Raw genomic sequence first — 20,261 nt, forward strand, 5'->3', positions numbered from 1 at the left:
ATAGATGGGTTGGACTTAATGGATCCATGGAGAGGGGAATACTCAGATGAAAGCCCATATACCTTTTTCCTCTGTGGGGTCACAATATCTACAAGTTGATTATGTTTTTAGAGAGTAAACAACTGGCTTGAAAATCTGATGTACAGCTCTATCCATTTTTTGTTTTCGTATAGAAGCAACTTCCTGTTCATTGGAAGGGATCTGGAGCACTGAGCGTGGGAAGGTGGAATCTGACTGCATGGTTACCCCCAATTTGTTTCTGGTGTTTTGCTGGTTTTTGACTAGTCTGACTGGGATCCTGCTAATCAGGACACAGTTTCTCTGCTTTCTCCCTAAAATTGCAATGCATGTACTTTAGGTACACTCCAGATTGGATTCTGGGGTCCCCTTATCAGTCCCTAGTATATGGTATACTATGTATCCAGGGCATAGGTACCGCAGAGGCCTCCCAGGGGCTGCAGCATGTATTATGCCATCCCTGAGAGACTGTTCAAACTAACACCACAGGTCTGCTACTGCAGCCTGTGTACGGTGGTGCATGCACCCCTTACTTAGATATAGGTTCAATATATCTATTCTAAATCACTGCACATATAAACCTATCAGTCATCCCTATGGCAGGCCTTATCAATCCTGATGGCAGGGTGCTGGGTTTTATGTGAGAGGGTGCACCTGCATGAGCAGAGCCCCTCTGCAGCCTTGGGAACCTATTTTCCGGGGTTGTTTGTGATGCAGCCAACCATATATATTTAAGTGCATTATAACCTTGTGGTAAATGCTAACTTTAAAACGGCTGCTTAGAAACATGTTGTGTTTGGTGTCAATTCCCTTGGAATCATACCTCCACACCAGTGACTGGTGTGGGAGGCATGATTCCTCCCTTCTAGAACCACTACTGTGGGTCACCGGGCTCTCCGGTACCATCTTTCTCGACCAGGGCATCACAATATGGATGCTGCCAGCCACAGACACAAGTCTTCCCTCCTGCTGCTGAGCCAAGCTCGAGCAGGGGAAGGCTTGACCATAGGTTTCCTGTCACAGGGAGGTGTGACCACCTCCCACACAGGATTTAGTGTATTGGGGCTGGGTGAGTGCACTCTGAGAGTGTTTCAAAGTCTGCATTGGGGGCACATTTGGTGTCCCTGTGCATAGTCCAGTTCAAACCGGTTGCAGGAACCATTTGCTCCTGCTATGGCGCAAAACTGGACAAAGGACATGGGTGTAGCCACCCCTCTGTCTTGACCCTCCCATAGGTGGGTCCCCAGAATTTGTCCCACCCCTTCCTTGGGTGTAAAGTAGGAACCCCTGACTACAGGACTTTAGATTTTACCTGGACTAAACTCTGCTACAGAAGCCAAGTCCTTCGACAATCTACACTACGCTGGATGACTGAAGAATCTCCCTTGGAGTAAAGGAGTTACTCCCCTGCAAGGCAGGCACCTTTTATGCATCTGACCGGTTTGCACCTCCTGAGTTCCTGAGGACTCAGAAGATTTCTGTAACACAGGAGGTGCGTTCCCGAGTGTCCCTGAGGTCGATCAGTTCTCTCAGCAATCCTGAGACCCGTATCCCTCGTGGGGACCGTGCAACCCGAACCCCTGTGCACATTGTACTTTTGCAGCAGAATATGCTTTTTGGAAATCCCTGAGGCTGTGCTTTGGGCTACTTGTAGACCTGACCCCAAGCAGTAATTCCACTGAAGATTTCTGGCCTGCACTCTACGAGTGTTCCATGGGCTGGTATTTTGTGATTCAGCTTGAGGTCCCTTCACACTCCCTGGTCCGTTGGCCTGTTGGTCCCTGTGAAGGTAACTTTGACTTTCAGTGGGCTTTCCTGGTTGCTCCAGATGTGTCCTGACTCTCCATATCTTTGAGAGTCCCCAGGACCTTGCTGGTCCTCACCAAAGCTTATTTACTCTGCCCATGTGGGTCGCAGTTGCCAAGGCTTGTTGGTGTTCCATCCGGACACTGACCCCCCAGCACTCGTCATCCTTTGTGGGACAGCTCAACTCCGGACTTTGGTCGGCGTCGACGTCTCCTGGTCCCCGTGGCTGCAGAGTCAAGCATCGATCATCTCACCTAAGCACCCGACATCTGTGGGCATTCGTCTATCGTGCCCCTGGTCACCCTGAAGTGACCCACACTCTGTCCCCTCTGCTTTCAAGTTCTTCTCACCTCGGATTCTGGCTTGGATCCCACCGGACACTTTTCATCTTCCCGGCAGCAGCACTTTTTCACATCACGCCATTGAAAATGATGAAGGTTTCCGACACCGCTTGACCACCATGGTGACAGGGAACCTAGTACACCCTCAATAGCTTCTACCTGAGTTTAAGTACCAGGTGACCAACATTGATGGTATCAGGACAGATCATCCCATGGCCATAGTCAATCTCAGCTGGGGAGGAATCACTGGCCCAAGGAGAGTGGGAGTGTCCCCAAACTTACCTGTAGATTGCCTGTTGGGTAATGATCTAGAAATCTCAGCCTGGGCTGAAGTTGAATACCAGGCCCATTTAAAAATGTTAGGCCTCCCTGAGAAAGTTGGTGGGACCCATAGGGCCTCAGTCCAACTCCAGGAGTAGTGGAGCCTGAAAGAATGGCCTGCTCTACTCCCCCACAGAGCAGAAGGGTTGAAGAAAAGTCTTCTTCCCCCCAGACTATAGGTAAGGGCCAGCTTCCTCAGGGAACTGATCTTACCCCTTGTGAAGGAACTTCCCCAGAGGTGGTCAGGCCTGGCCTGGCAACACCCCTGATGGCAGGGGACCCTTCCAAGGTGGTACCCAGTCTGAAGCAGGTATCCTGCCCCTCTCTACCATACCTCAATCAGCCTAGGGCTGCAGAGGTCAGGGAGGTCAGTGGACCCCCAAGGGCCCACTGTCCAGAGGAACCTCCTCATCAACAGGTTTGGGGCACCCAGGCTAGTAGCCCTAGCCAGGTAAAAATTCCTCAACATCCTGAGGGATCCCTTTTACCATTGGGTAGGGACCTCCCCCAGATGGACTCTATTGGGCCAGGGCAAACCTGGGCCAACTGGTTCCAAACCTACCCTCTCCCTCCAGTGTTCCAAACAAAGGGACCCAACCCCCAGCTGTAGGCAGCCAGCGGATGACCCTTAGGGCCAGATACAACTCAGTCATGGAAAGAAAGACCTCCATGGTGACCAGTGCTCTGAGGAAGCTGAGACCAACTTTATTAGGGCCTCACTTCTCTACTCAGACATCCCACCAGCCTTTTACTTTGCTAAAACGCACTACAGGTAGTAATCCCAACTTTTGGAGAAAATCTAATACCCATAAGGGTAGGGTCTCCTTAGTGAACTATAAGACAGGGGGTATCCATGATAGTGCAGGATCTTTCTTATATGGCCACTTAGTCAATAAAGTCTCAACTGGACAAGGTTAGCCTTATCTCCTTTTGTTTGGGGGGGGGGGGGTTATGTAGGAAGGTGGAATCTGACTGCATGGTTACCCCCACTTTTTTACTGGTGTTTTACTGGTTTTTGACTAGTCTGACTGGGATTCTGCTAATCAGGACCCCAGTTTATCTGCTTTCTCCCTAAAATTGTAATGCATGTACTTTAGGTACACTCCAGATTGGATTCTAGGGTACCCTTATCAGTCCCTAGTATATGGTATACTGTGTACCCTGGGCATAGGTACCCCAGAGGCCTCCCAGGGGCTGCAGCATGTAATATGCCACCACTGAGAGACCATTCAATCTGACACCACAGGTCTGCTGCTGCAGCCTGTGTGAGGTGATGCATGCACCCCTTACTTAGATATAGGTTCAATATATCTATTCTAAATCACTGCATATATAAACCTATCAGTCACCTCTATGGCAGGCCTTATCAATCCTGAAGGCAGGGTGCTGGGTTTTATGTGAGAGGGTGCACCTGCATGAGCAGAACCCCTCTGTAGCCTTCGAAACCTATTTTCCGAGGTTGTTTGTTAGGCAGCCAACCATATATATTTAAGTGCATTATAGCCTCGTGGTAAATGCTAGCTTTAAAACGACTGCTTAGAAACATGTTGTGTTTGGTGTCCAACCCCTTGGAATCATACCTATACACCAGTAACTGGTGTGGGAGGTATGATTCCTCCCTTCTAGAACCACTACTGTGGGTCATCGGGCTACCCGGTACCAGCTTTCTCGACCTGGGCATCACAAAATGGATGCTGCCAGCCACAGACACGAGTCTGCCCTCCTGCTGCTGAACCAAGCTCGAGCAGGGGAAGGCTTGACAATAGGTTTCCTGTCACAGGGAGGTGTGACCACCACCCAGACAGGATTTACTGTATTGGGGCTGGGTGGGTGCACTCTGAGAGTGTTTGAAAGTGTGCACTGGGGGCACATTTGGTGTCCCTGTGCATAGTTCAGTTCAAACCGGCTGCAGGAGCCATTTGTTCCAGCTCTGGCGCGAAACTGGTCAAAGGACATGGGTGTAGCCACCACTCTGTCCTGACCCTCCCATAGGTGGGTCCCCAGAGTTTGTCCAACCCCTTCCTTGGGTATAAAGTAGGAACCCCTGACTGCAGGACTTTAGATTTTACCTGGCAAATTTCTGCTACAGAAACCAAGCACTTTGACGATCTACACTACGCTGGATAACTGAAGAATCTCCCTTGGAGTAAAGGAGTTACTCCCCTGCAAGGAAGGCACCTTTAACGCATCTGACTGGTTTACATCTCCTGAGCTCCTGAGGACTCCAAAGATTTCTGCAACACAGGAGGCGGGTTCCTGAGTGTCCCTGAGGCCGATCACTTTTCTCAGCAATCCTGTGACCTGTATCCCTTGTGGGGACTGTGCAACCTGAACCCCTGTGCACAGTGTACTTTTGCAGCAGCATATGCTTTTCAGCGATCCCTGAGGCTGTGCTTTGGGCTACTTGTAGTCTGAGCCCCGAGCAGTAATTCCACCGAAGATTTCCGGCCTACACTCCACAAGTGTTTCGTGGGCTGGTATTTTGTGATTCAGCTCAAGGTCCCTTCGCGACCCCTGGTCCGTTGGCCTGTGGGTCCCTGTGAAGGTAACTTTGACTTTTAATGGGCTTTCCTGGTTGTTCCGGACGTGCCCTGAATCTCCATTGCTTGGAGCGTCCCCAGGACCTTGCTGGTCCTCACCAAAGCTTATTTACTCTGCCGGGGTCTGTTGCAGTTGCCAAGACTTGTTGGTGTTCCATCCAGACACTGACCCCCAGCACTCGACATCCTTCATGGGACAGCTCACCTCCGGACTTTGGTTGACGTCAACATCTCCTGGTCCCCGTGGCTGCAGAGTCAAGCAGCGCATCATCTCACCAGAAGCACCCGACATCGGTGGGCATTCATCTATAGTGCCCCTGGTCACCCTGATGTGACCCAGACTCTGTCTCCTCTGCTTTCAGGGTCTTCTCACCTCGGAGCCCAGATTGGATCCCACCGGACACTTTTCATCTTCCCGGCAGCAGCACTTTTTCGCATCATGCCATTGAAAACGACGAAGGTTTCCGACACCACTTGACCCCTATGCACCCGGCTCCTCTAGGATAGGCAACACGGGTATCTCGGTACTCTCAAGGGTGCTGGCCTTAGAACCTTCTATGTTCCAAGGGATTTGCTTAAAGTCCTCTCCGAACTGTCCTTAATCTTTAAAATTCCAACTGCGACTTTCCCATAGGATTGTACGGAGGTCACGCCCGTGTTCACACACTGCACTCGTCCTCCGTGGGTCCCCTGTGTCACTACTTTTGGTGGTTTTTTGGGGTCCCAGGAATTCTACGTGCTCTAGGCACTGTGTCTAGTTAAGTCGTGGTTGTCATACCACTTTCTTAGTATATGGTTCGGTCTCCCCTGTAGCCCGCTGTGTATTGTGCTATTTACTGTTGTTCTAGTGATTTCATATTGTGTGCTTTGTGCTCTAATCTCATAAAGAGGTTAGTAGAGAGTGTTTAGTAATAAATACATATATTTTATATATCTCTTGTGTGTTTCTCCTTTCATTTGGTCATTTAGGAGGTTCTGATCTGGTAAAACAAGCTGCTTTACATTTCTTCGAGACTTAGCCTGAAGGCTGCTCTCCATAGCTGCCACTAGGATAGCTTTCAATAAAGGTTGTCTTTAACCTAATCATCAATAAGGGTTGTTTGGACTGGTACAAGGTGCCCACTTTAATTAGTGGTCAGCATATACCGGGCCAGCTTCTCACACTAAGCTCAAATTATTCTTGGATTTTCACCATTGACTGCGCTTGGTGTCTCTTTACATCATAAAGATGAATAAGATGTTACAGAATTTTTTGAAATAAACTCCCATGCAGTGACACACATTGTTGTATACTCTGAAAGAAGTCATCCCTTAGCCACACCCTACAACTTGAGCGAAACAAAAAAGAGACTACTGTATTAGTCTAAGCTAGAGAGCCTCTTCAGAAACATGGCTGGGCTGGAAATTGTGTTATTGTGTCTAATGGTTGACTTGAGTTCTGAGCCCTTGCTCCTCACACTACCTCCCTAAGAAGCTTTTGACTATTGGTTTTTGTTGCCCTGAGAGTCAAGTGCAGAAAGGGTGTACTTGGGCCAGTTGGCAATGACATGGTAGGACAGACTCCCGGCCACTAGTGGCAAATAACTTCAAACCACACTGTGTGGCCCAGGACACTGAATATGGCCTGTGGCCATGACCAGGGTCTGACAAGAGGTATCCAGGTATATCTTTGGTTTGAGTTGCAACTGCTACACAGAGATAATACAATTTCAAATTCTTGCCAATTAAGCCTGAAAGCAAGTATGGAATGTTCGTGCGATAAAACAAGAAAGCAGGTATTATTGTATTGGTCAATCTCGCAGCAAAAGGTCGTCACATGTTTGAGTATTGATCAAGCTTCTACAGTGAAAGTTATGCAGACCTGGGCTCCAGAAAAATGATTCAGCCTGAGGCTTTTAAAAAGCAGAGTTCCACTGGTTGGCAGATGTTTTAAAGTCCAGAGGCAAAAGGCCATCCACCCCCCCTCTTTTGTCAAAAGGGGTGTGGCGTTTTCCAAAATTATGCAAAATGTTAGGAAAAGTGCGACAAAATACACTTAAATGACGTGAAATGCACTTTAGTGCATCTCGAGTGAAGATTGAAAATGCTGGCATTTATCTCTTTCAACGGTTACTTAAAATACCTGTAAGAGGTCTGGTTTAAGGAGAAATGTCTCTAGGGGCACATTTTCTGCTGTAACCTGCCTTCCAATAGACGTTTACCGCTCCGTAGCAGTCCAGTGCAACAAAAAATATGCTAAATGTCACTTTGGTGTAGTTTCCAACATTTTGCAAAAATTTAGGACAGTGAATGCGTAAATTATGCAATTTATGCAAATGTAATGGAAGCTTTTCTGGAAGCCTGCTTGACATACATCCCAGGGCACTCAAATCAAGTTGATGTCCTGTTAATGTTGTGTACATATGTCTATATGTGAGCATTGATACTCCGTTGTACTCAAAACCCATGGCCTGAGTTACCTAAGAGGTTTACCCATTCTGTGTTTATGGGTAAATGTTACATATGGGCCCTAGTCCACCCCGATTAGCTCTAAAACCCCACTGCCTAACAGAAAGCATGTCATCTGTATTGCCTTAGGACCAACTGTTTTTTTGTGGCACAGAATAAAGTTTGGAAAAAACTTTGTGGAATAAAATCTCATAGGGCTAAATACCAGTTAGAAAAATGGCCTGTCTCATTTTCCATTAGCGTCTAGAACAAGTACTCAGCTGACGTTTTGATTCTTTTAATAGGATCAACAGAGGACACAAAAGTGACCACTGCAAAAGGAATTTAGCAATCACTAGTTGTGGGATGCCTGAAAATGGGAGAAAATAGTTGACAGCAGAGCATTCATGTTTCTGTGAGAGGAAATCTGGCCAAAGTAAAATAACTAAATGACACGTAAATGTGTGTCTGCTGTTTGGTAACATGTGAAGATGGATTTACGTGGAAGAACAAAACCCAGCATGGTCTGTGGTGGCTTCTCTGCTAAGGCAGAGGAGCGTCGCCCCACTGCTCACAGAGCAGAGTAAAAGAAAAGATAAAATTATAATAACTGAAGTTATTATCATTTTATTTTTAGTATCGTCAGGGTAGGGCAGGGCGAGCTTGGCTCCCCTGACATCGGGGAGGAGGAGTGGTTGCTGTACTCTAAAGTGTGCATGATGCTTTGGCTGGCCGTCTTGGCCTGGCCAGCGTCATGAGCACTTTGCATGTTCTCCACCGTGGCCGCATTACACCCTGGGTGGAGAACATGCCCAGGCTCTCTGTCCCCGTCTGAGCGTCAAACCACAGTGCTCAGCCCAATCACAACGCTGCATTGCAGTGTTGTGATTGGCTACGGGCAGTCTGGGTGCTTACCAATAACAATGCTGCATTGCACCATTGTGATTGGCTCAGGGGAGCCTGGGTGCTTCCTGGAAGACGCCTGGAGGAGATACGGATGAGAGATGCGGCGATCAGGTTAGTGAATTTGCTTCCCCTTCCGCTCCCTCCCCGCCTGCCACCCCCGTATCGTACCAACCGCCACTGAACTTGGTGGCTGAAAATGTTGTATGAAGTTGAAGCAGATAGTTTGTCACTGATGACTAATGTGTCCCTTGTGATCCACAAAAAGTTAGACTAGCAAAACACTAACCAAACTGGAAGTAGAACACGTTAATGAGCTCTCGATTAAGCAGCCTTTCGATGCATTGGACTAGCATGCCACTCTTTGACTTGCCAGTGATGTTAAATGAATGGACTGCTGCAGATGATCGTTGAAAAAATAAGAAAGGCCATTTTTAAGGGCAGGACATGATTGTAGACAGAAGGCAACAGTGGTCTTTGAGGAGAGAGAGAGGTTGATGCAGGCGCTTGTAATGGCTATGTTTGACGTTAGACTCTAGTAGCAATTTACCTATGAGATATACAACAAAGGGTTGTGTATAAAATTCACGTAACTTGGTTTTGCGTAAATATGAGAAATTTCTGGGAAATTGCACATAATTCTGTGAAATGCAAATCCATCATTTAGCGCCATATTTTAGTGAAACAATTGTTGAGAGCAGCAGCTGCTTGCATTCTGGTTGATCGCGTGCTCCCGCTGCGAATGGCGGCATAATTACGCAAAGTGCCATCATTTGCACAAATACCTAAAACAATTATAACGCAAAATTCCCAAACTTACATGAATTATGCAGGCATAATTTGAATTTTGCCAGGGCCGGTTTCTAACAGGAGACAAACAAAACCTTAGGGAAACTGTTACTAGAGACTAGAGGCAAAATTTGAATTGCATACAAGCAAGATTGATACTTTACACCTAAGTAGTGGATATAAGACACGAAAAATATCAGGACTTGGTAGATGTAAGAGGGGGCATAATAAGGTCTAAGGGAAAATGGGTTTAGTAAATTTCACAATTCATGTTTGGCTAAAGTCACTTGAAGGGCTACTGTATTTTTAAGAACAGTTGAACAAGACATCCACAGGAAGCAGTTTCAGGGTGCAGGGTAACAACGAGTGCTTAATTTGTGCCGGTGCTTGCATCTCAGGGCCGGTTCTACACTCTAGTCGAGCCCACATGCAATTGAGCAATAATTGACCGCGCATTCTCAGAGTAGGTGCCTCCGTTCCAGTCTCTCCCCATCCCTGTGAAGAGCTGATATCAAACATCATTCATGGGTGTATAAAGTATTTCCAATCTGCCGCCTGCCTAAATGTGAGCAACATTACCACCAGAAACTGAAACTGCCTGGGGCCTGGGCTGGGTCTCGACGTAGGTCACGTCACACCCCATTTCCATTTTGCAGTCATTCAATGGTAGCGCGCAAGTGTAATGCACTACCAATAAACAATTGCAAACTATAATATTAGCCTGGCCCCACCCCTCCTTGGTGAATCTTGAAGTTTGTTTCCCAAATCGGGCCAATCAGTAGTTGTTTTTACCCGCCGCCCACCCAACGCCCTGCGCAGCTGCAGCTTAATCATAATCAGAAGCAATCAGCGTGTTGTGAAGCAGGCCTCCTCCGTCGCTGATTAATTTAAACTAAGAAGGGTCTACCGGAGTCCAGGTAAGAAATGAATGCCTTTGACCAGCGTTACATTTGTCTACATATCAAGATCATGCTAAATAACGCTTAATAGTGTGGGGCCCATGGCTGCAGCTCTTCCTGTCCTGCTGCTGGCTTTTAACTATTGCAGCGAAATCTTATTTTAAGTTAAAAGCCAGCAGAAGTGGGGAAAGAACTGCATCCGTGGGCCCCACATGATAAAACGTGATTTTTCGTTATGAGCAATTTGAATGCTTTGCAGACAAATAATAATAATACATCCACATTTGTAAAGCGTGAACAATCACCCGTAAGGGTCTCTAGGCGCTGGGGGCCATCGGGAAGATTCAGCAAGCTATTGCTCAGAGTCAGATGGTGCTGGGCTAATCTGCCATCGGTGATCGAACCGTGATTCCCAGATTCCGGAGTCAGTCGCCCTGGCCGCGGAGCCACACCTCTTCCCTATAACACTTAACCCTAGTACACAGCTGATGGCAGAAAAGCAAGACTACCTGAACGTGCTACTAGACCAAAAATTGTTTCGCGTTGCAGGTTTAGGTAATCTTGGGGCATATCAACAAGGGCTTTATCTCTGCTTTTTTGGCTTTAAAAGCCAAAAAAGCAGTGATAAAACTAGCACCCTATCAACAACAGGGTGCTAACATGCAAATTCGCATGTTAGCACCCTTTTACTCTACGCTTCCCCTTGCATCTCTAATGAGATGCAAAGGGGGCGTTCCAGAGTAAAATAATAGGAGAAATGTCGCTAAGCGACATTTCTCCTATTATCAAGAATGTCGCTAACCCTGTTAGAGACAAAAAAAGCAGCGCTAACCGCGGTTAACGCTGCTTTTTTACGTCTGGTATTTTTCTGACTTAGCCATGATATCCTATGGAAGGAGGATATCATGGCTAAGTTTGCCTGTCCCTATCAACAAGGTAATGTGAGATTATCGCTGGGTTTCCAGCGATAATCTCACGTTAGCCTGTTAGCGTGAGGATTTTTATCACTATTGAGATAAGCGTTGCTTATAGCACGCTATCGCAGCGATAAAAATTCACGCTAGCCGGCGATAATTATCCTAGCGCTAAGTGCGCTTAGAGATAATTATCGCCGGTTGTTGTTGATATGCCCCCTTGTTTTTCTGTAATCAGCTGTGTGCCTTTGTTCAGTGTTATATACAAAGCATTCAAATGAGTGGAGTGGAGAAGTTGGCTCAGTTGATTAATGAAACCATCAATGCTGGCTGAGTGCAACCGGAAGATCACAGGGTTGGATTCCAACATATGCACTCAGCCTTTCATCCTTCCTTCTGTTATTTAAGCCTTGAGGCTGGACTACTCATAATGTTCGCCATATAAATATATACTTTATTGTTGCTGCTGTCATTTCGAAGTGAGCTTCACAAGGTGAACGTTCTCCTGGATGAGATACAACATTGATTTATTATGGCTGCACAGGAAGAAGGAATAGTGCTGTTTGTGGTACAGCTCAGCATTTTGTATCGGAGGAGCGCGCAGCAAACCAGGCTCTTTATGAGGAGGGGGGGGGGGGTGATTCCTATCAGCCTCCCCTGTGAGTACAGGCCTTAAAAGCACAGTTGTTACATGGAGCCGCCAGATCAGCCTTCAGTGGCTGCTTCCGTTCCAAGTCAGGGCAAAGACGCGCCTGATCACTTCTGCCAGAAGACAGTTTGAAAGGACTGTGACTAATCCCTGCCTCCCAAGCCATTCTTATACCTTAGGGGGCCTGTAATACTCTGAATTGTGACACTTGCAAGAGTGTGATGGCTAGTAGCTGTGTTTCTACTGTCATTGGCAGGTGGTAAGGGCAATGTGTAGTGCAAGCTGTAGTGGCCTCCTAACGGGAGCCCCAGCTCTTATTTCTTTTACAAATTAAGCACTGGTAACAACAGCTGTACTCAGGCCATGCTGACGAAGGATAAGGCCAGGAACACATATACAGGTGTGTATTGCACCAGTCTAGCACCACAGGGTATCCATGCAGCAAGGAACATCAAACCTATGGCTCAAATCGCAGTAATATGGGATGCGTCATAGAATTAGAAGGATCTGCAGCTGGTGAGCTTGCCATCAAGCAGGTAAGGCCTTGTCAGGAGTGTAGAAGAACACAAGGGGATGCAGAAGGCAGAGGACAGAGAACCCTAAAAAGAGGGGGCATAGGATTTCTTCAATTACTGATACATTATTTTACAGTCGAGGGCTTGAAGCACCAAGCAGCCATTTTGTCTTTGGTGCAGAGATCCTAAGTTTGCATGTTAGCGTGGATGAAGGCTGTTTATGAATTCACACACAATAAATCCATAGCATCAAGAGACCTGTGCTGGGCTAATTGAATGTTCTTTATAAATATGCAATTTGAATAGAATTCAATTGTGGCATTTGCCTTAGTTAAAAAAGTCACTTTTTCATGCCTTGATGTATGGTATGTTTTTTAATTTTATATTTTATATTCTCCAAGTGAAAATGTACCAACCAGTCACTTGTAACAGTCTTACGTTTCAACTGAGACGTCTGTTTGTTTTGTAGATAGCACTCTAGACAGCACGGCCTTTAGTGACCTACAATAGGTGTTAAACCATTCGACCTGTCTATTCATGCGCCTCACACCTGCTGAAAATAGTGAAACTTTCGGAGCCAAATATGAATGCCAACAATATGCATTATGGGCCCAATTTAGAGTTTCGTGGAGGGAGTAAAGGCACTGGGTGGTTGAGGACTTTACCTCTACCATCCTGACCTTACTCCACCCCATAAATATAGAGTTCACTGCAGGCCGTGTGGGGAACTGTATGATGTTTGTAAGAACTGGTGTCAGGGCAGTTAATATAAAGCATTTCAAAAGTTTGGTGTGCTTCTATCATTGGAAACAGACTCTTACACCAAGCTTTTAAAAGATTTTTCTTACTCAAAAACAAACTCCCACACCGGGAGTTTGTTTTTGGAAAAGGAAATACTAATAGCCCCTACATGGTGTGATGGTCACTTTTTTGTTTTGACTCTCCCTCACCATAAGGCTATTTGTGGCAGTGACAGACAGTAAAAAAAAAAAGCATTCACCATCCACTCTAAATAGTGTGGCAGGTCAGATGGATTACCTTCGATGGGCCTTTGGAGGAAGGTTTACACCGAAAGAGCACATTTTACTCTCTGCATAATCCTGGCGGTTCGTCTGACTTAAAACTGAGTGGACAGACCGGAAGTTTGGAGGACAGGGTACTTCCTCGTTCTGGCGAGAGAGTACCCTTGCCTTCGGCCTTCAAACTCTAAAAAGAGCCCTGTATCAAGATTCACAACTCTTAAACCCACCCCACAGGCCTTTCAGTGCTTGTGAGCACCTGTGCTTCCTTCCATCTCTTACAGATACCAGCCTTTCCAGATATATTAGATAAATTACTAATTTACACCCAGCCTTCTGAAAGCTGGTATTTTTTGTACATGTTTACGCTCCTCGACATTTTTCCTGAAACTTTCAGCAATTACTTTTAATCGCCTTATACCACTATTGATGGAGCTCAGGGTACTTGTTGAATGTTTCATAAGGGTCTTTAGATCCACACAGCGGCGGCTGGCACAGGTAAATGCAGTGGGGCGGGGCTGGGGCGGGATGGGGTCAGATGGGTTGAGAAGTCGACAGAAGACGTGATAGGTATGAATAAATAAATTAATACGACCTATTCCATCGTCCGTCTGTTCCCCCCCACCGCGCCGTTCCCCGCCCCCACTGCGCTCAACTTTGCTGGTCGCTGCTGGAACCACATTTGAGGCACTCCACATGTGGCTCAGGGTTTATCTTGGATAGTTTCTTTGTGGACAAGTTTAATCTAAAAATGGCGAATATATGGTGTCTTATAGTACATTTTGACTGATTTGTGTCTATTTAATGTAACATACTGTCGGCCTCATTTATGAGGAAGTCGTGCTGTGGAGCGTAGTAAGTCACCGTAGTGTGCTGCACTGCGTGACACGGACAGGGCAGGAGTGCACCGTATTTAAGAAAGTACAACACATTCCTGTCCTTTCCCTTGCACTGGGGCCCTTTTCTCAGCCTAGCACCAACACGGGCACCCTTGCACCATGGGGCAAAGGGGCCTGTGTTGCATGTAGGATTGTTTTTGTGCAGGAAGGGCCTTCCTGCATAAAACCAATCCTGAGAGGCATATTCGTCTTTCTATACGTGCAGAATACAGCACACTTAGAAAGAGGATTAAACAAGGAGACATAGAGATACTTCTCCTTGTTACGCCTCCTCTGGGAAGGTGTACGTTTGTAGCGCATCTCCAGGGTTACAAGTTCTTGTAAATCTGGGGATGCTTCAATATCCATGGGAGTTGCGCAGGAACACCCACGCAATGCCTATGGAATGCCTACCCAGGGCAGAGTAACACAACACAGTGTTTTTCTCTGTGCTGCGTTACACCAGATTTGTGAAGTCACTCAAAGCCATGCAAAGTGGCTGTGTGTAGTTTCAAAAATCTTATATAGAGGTTTGCGTCACTCATGTACCACGTTGCATGGTGCAAACGTGATGCAAGCCTCTCATAAATGAGACCCTGTTTGTTTAGTGTTAGGAGAATACTTGTTACTGCATGTTTGTCTCTGCTGGGAATATTCTTTGCTGAACAAGAGACCTTTCCCTAAAGTGATAAGTGAGGCATATGGTGGTAAGTGGTTGGATGGCTAAACCATCTCACAAAGCATGCAGCACTTGCACACATCCCATTCGAGTGAAAATTAGATGCACAAATCAAAGTGGGAAAGCACATACACTAATGTTTGTCAACATCATAAAGGTTTTGACGGGGAAGGCCATTGGCTTATTTGCATAACATTACTCTGAAGGTTTCCCTGACTCTACTATTGAAAGTTGATTATTGTGATCTAAGTGCAAATTTCCAGCTCTTAATGTGAAAATTAATTGCATGCGATAGAAGCACAATTACCCCCAGCTGAGGAGATACCCAGTCCATCCTGACCCCTGTCACAGTCAAGAGGACAACAGGTAGGTAAAACCCCTCTCATCTGTAAGATAACTAGATCCCTTAAGTGAACTTTTGTACTTAGTAATAACTTTTTCATTTGCCTCTCCTTGCTAACCATGTTCTTCTCTTTTTCCAGAATTTCCTCTTGTGTGGAGCAAATGTTCATTATACTTAAAGGAAAGAGATACACGAAATCGACTGGTTCTATAAAATAATTAATACTAAATCTTCAACTGTGTTTCGGGAGAGCAGTTTTGAGTGCAAATAACAAAGTTCTCAGGTTCACATTGGGTGTCTTGTGCTATTTATGGAATCCTATCAAAGATTAGAAAATAAAAAACCTTATAAAAACAAGTTTTATAGCTGCCACCTTGCAATGTGTATCATAACAATCATCAATGTTAGAAAATTAGAATTGGGAGTCATTTTCACTGAATGATCTGTAATCATTTCTCAGATTCACATTAGATGTCCTGTCCTGCAAATTTTATCATGTCTTAGATGAGAAAATAAAAGTAATATAAAAAAACAAATAATTTACAGATTCCAGCATCGTAATATGTATCATAACAATCGTCATAGGTAGAAAAGTTGAATGAGGAGTCATGTATCTCTGTATAATCTTTACTCAATTATCTGATCTCATTAACCATATTACAGGTAGAGTTGCCATGGGTGTCTAAACATTGACTTGTGGATGACCATGCTTTTGCAAGCTTAAATGACTCACATGACTTAAAAGCTTACCTTCTAAATAAGCAAGAACTGTATGACTGGATGGATAAGACTACTGATTGTAGGTGTAGGCATACCGGCTTGGTATCCCTACACCCAGAATTAGCTATTCCTCAGGAGTGTGCTTTCCAGTTTGTACCCTGAGAAATGGAGAATTGTCGTGGACATCGTCGTTTTCAGCTGTACTCCCACAGTCATTTCTCATTTTAATTTTACACCCAGACGATTCTCCAGCTTTTCCCTGATGCAATATTCAGGTCATAAAAAAGGTTTTTTCATTTGCCTCTAAATAGGCTCCATTCCAATTGCACCCGTGAATAGTATACAATGCCCTTTTGTGCTGGAAACAGGGAGACAGGGATAGGAAGGAGAGGATACTGGCTTCAGTACTTTTACACCCTTGTCTGTTTGAAGCACCATTATCCATCCTAAATTCCCTATTTGTCTCTTCCCTACTCTCCCTCATACGCCAAGGCGTAGAATGGGAAGCAAAGGTAGGGAGGGGGACCAAAAACCCAGACGAGGCAAGGAAGGCATAATCATCGGACTTCAAAATTCATTTGTTGCTCACACCACTCTATTAAGGGAGACCAAAAGTCATGCTTTTTGAAGGCCTTCATGTCCAAGTTAGCAGCATACTTAATAGAAATTAGCCAATCAATACATTTTGGAGGAGATGCACCGATCCACTGTTTACAAATCTCCCTACGTGCCAGCAGGATGGAATAAAAAAGCAACGTTGCTTTGTTGTCGGTTATGCTTACAGGTGAGTCTACACATCCAAAAATAACCAGCAAGGCGCTTACCTTAATGTCTATTTAGAGGCAAATGAGGACAATAAAAAAACCAAAAACAGTTTTTTTCAGTTTTCCCTCTGACACGGAATTCCTGATGCAGGTGGAAACTCCCATTAAGAGTCAAATCGGAGTAATCGCTGGCCGAAATGATGCTCCATAGTACTAATGGCCATAAAGTTCAGCAGGCATGCACACAAACGTCTTTTACAAATCGTGAAATACACAAGTTAAGATTGTCATTAAGTCTATACTTTCAGTTTACAGAGCCTCACTTACTAAAACTAAAAGAATTCAGTGTTCAGAAAAATATAATTCTTTATCCTTCATCGTGTGTAAATGATAGCAATTTTATGTATCTTCAGTAGCACTGATTTGAGCAGAATATATTTTCTCTGCATTTATTTTTACCTTTGAACTAGCCAAAGTTCATAGATCCACACTCATTCTCTCTCAGTTCCAAGGAATGCCCCTTATGCTGCAAAGAGTCAGCAGCAGCATTTCTGCAAAAGGGCACAAATTATGCTGATTGTACCTGTAACCACCAGTCCTAGACAATTTCTAACTACAACAGGCCAATATAAGGAGCAACATTGTAAGGCAGAGAGTTGGTAGAAAAACACAATATTCATCATAAATTGTATTGAAAATGGATACAGTCTTCCAATAATAGATTATATTTCCTCTGCAAATGCTTTGTACTTGAAAGATATGTCATCAGCTTCTTCTGACTGTAGCTATGGACAGGACTGCATCTCTGCATCTTCGTACACAATAATGTTTGCTGAGCGTCCCACTAATTCTGTTTCTCCTTCATCAATTCTTATATCCAATTGTTGAGTTTTCCATCTGACATTGCACATTGAGTGGTGGCAGGTGGAGAAAAATGAAAGCGGTGGAGTATGAATATCTGAAATGAATTTTAGTGAGAGAAGAAAGCTCACTACAAGTTTCCCCTCCTTAGGGTTCTATTAGCAATCACTGCCAACAGACATTTGAGAAATGTGGCATGGATTGTGCATTTTTACAGCAGTTTATGTTAAAAGACACGGGCATATTTACAAGATAATGACGCAACCTTGCACTTCCCTCTGTGCTGGTGCACAATAGGCTGCCTAGCTCCAACATAGGCAATCTTGCATCATGGTGCACGGTTGCTTGCGTTGTAGGGATTTTTTTTTCTTTTCAGGAAGGGACACATACCTTCACAAAAACAATCATTGATGGCATTTTTTGGCCTTCTATGTGTGATATAGAATGCAGCACACATAGAAAGAGTGAAAAACAAGGAGAAATAAAGGTATTTCTCCTTGATGTGCCACTTTTAGGCCTTCCCTCAGGAGGCGTTGGAATCTGATGCATTCCCAGGTTTACGAAAACTTTCAAATCGGGGATTGTATCAGAATTTATGGGTGCTGCATAGGAACACTCACAGCAACACCCATAGACCGCCCCTTTCACACTGAGCACGACTGATCCTCAACATACCACGCCACGGCCACATCACCCCCCACCTGAGGGACCTGCACTGGCTCCCCGTCAGCAAGAGTATGTCCTTCAAGCTACTCACCCACGCACATAAGGCACTCCACAAGACCGGCCCAGCCTACCACAACAGACGGCTCTCCTTCTACATCCCCAACCGCCAGCTACGCTACGCCGACCTCTCACTCGCCACCGTCCCGCGCATCCAAAGAACAACCACCGGCAGGAGATCCTTCTCCCACCTCGCCGCCAAGACATGGAACACCCTCCCACTGAGCCTACGACAGACCTAAGACCTGCTGAACTTCAGGAGGATGCTCAAGACCTGGCTGTTCGATCAGTAGCGCCCCCCCTCCCCAGCACCTTGAGACCCTCGCGGGTATGTCGTGCGCTTTACAAATGACTGATTGATTGATTGAGTAATGCGTGAAAGGGGGACATATTTACAAGGCCATGAAAAGCCACTCAGGTTGGTTTTGCATGGCCCTGTAAATATGGGCCGGCAACCTACACCACCGTCAGAAAAAGTGAAGCTCCGGTGCCACAAAGGGCTTGTAAATGCACCCCATAATGTCTTGGATTTTGGCAGGTGGGTACTTTGTCATGAACATGATAGATATCCCCTCCACCTTATTACAAGGATATTATGTATTTGTAATAAGGTGGGCAGGATATTCATCACATTTGCAACGGAGGGGCTTGTCTGCCAAACTCAAAATCAGGCCCATAGTTTGAAAAGGTTGTTCTGAATTTGCACACATGAAATATTAAAATACTTTGAGGATGTGCCATGGAAACTCAAACCTCCACATGGTTGTTGCAGGAGTTCCTCTTTGCATTCTCCCTATACATTGAAAAACAGCTATAGATTGTTAAAACAATATATTTCCTTCACTTCCTTTCATTTTTTTCCATTATACTCCTCCCAAATAGATTTTTATTATGAAAAGCTATCTATTTGTGGAGGCAGGTTAAAAAAAATGTAAAGTTGCCTTTAAATCCTCCAACCTTATTTTGAAGACAGTAGAGCTATCAAACAGGTTGGAGAGATCTTACAAGTTAAGACATTATAATTAGCTTTAAGTAACAGAGACCTTACAGGTCAGCAGACACATATATTGTCCTGCACAATTCTCAATAGAAATGATGAAATACAATGAAATCATGAAATAACAGATAGACTACTTAGACTGTACTGTAGTGTTAGGAAGATACTACTCTCTTGGAATTGAGAATGGCTTCCTTCCTTGGATACACAGAATCTGCTGTCCTGGGCCCAAGACGCTCTGCTCTCTTAGGGTATACAAACGATGTCTGCCCGAGATAGAGGATGCTCTTGAAAGTACTGAGCAAAAGAACATTTATAGGACATATGTCCAGAAGGCAGAGACATCCAGTGGAGAATGGAGAAGATTGCAACTGCTCTGGCTAACCTTCCAACAAGAAAAAGAAAGTGGCAATAATGGTAGGGTCTTGGTGAAAAAAAAGTGGGACATCGGAGACATAAGTAAAAAAGACATATTTTGATAATACTTGCAAATACAGTTAAATTGAATTAAAAAGAAACAAGAAAAAGGACTAGAGAGAGAAATGAAGAAGGGAGATCGGGCAGTGTGAGACATATAGACTTAAAGAGAATTTAAAAAGTGTGACCTGAACAGCAGTTTTTCACGAAACTATAAGTCCTATAATGATAATTGGTGTTGTATTTAAAGCAGGACTGTTTGAAGATGGCACATATGAGAAAAATGTGCGCATTTTAACTCTCACTCAAGCACTTTGAAGAAAACAATTTCTCATGTCACTGACATTTCTCTGTGCTTTGAAGAGACTGAATAAAACCATCACAGGAGAAGTTGCATGAAAGAAGCACGCATGGCTGAACCACATGTGCTTCTACAACGTGGTCCCAACAACGAATACATCTTAACCACGCATTCCTTTACCACACATGCCTTTACCAAGCATGCCATTACAACAGATTTCGATGTAAAAGCATGTTTGCTAAATGGATATGTGTGGTAAATTACCACTACACTGACCTCCCTCACCGCCATAAGCCCTAAAATCCTATTCCCTTACAACACCGCCCGCCCTGAGCCCTAAAACTGACCCAGCCTTACCTGTAAAACTACCCCTTCCCCCACACTGAGGCCTAAAACCATGCCCCCTGCCAAAAACTACCCCAATATCACGCCCCCAC

General features: G+C 45.0%; 1 protein-coding gene across 1 annotated transcript in view; it reads left to right on the forward strand.

Annotated features, from left to right (window-relative positions):
* The window catches only part of LOC146812188 (bactericidal permeability-increasing protein-like), a 445,329-nt gene extending 429,752 nt beyond the window's left edge, over positions 1–15,577 (forward strand). The window contains exon 15 of the mRNA XM_085619207.1: positions 15,181–15,577. Coding sequence (XP_085475333.1) covers positions 15,181–15,219 — 39 coding nt within the window. The 3' untranslated portion in view covers positions 15,220–15,577. The remainder of the gene's footprint in view (positions 1–15,180) is intronic.
* Positions 15,578–20,261: the final 4,684 nt, after the last annotated feature.

This window comes from Triturus cristatus, chromosome 7, assembly GCF_964204655.1.
Source record: "Triturus cristatus chromosome 7, aTriCri1.1, whole genome shotgun sequence".
Lineage (NCBI taxonomy): Eukaryota > Metazoa > Chordata > Amphibia > Caudata > Salamandridae > Triturus > Triturus cristatus.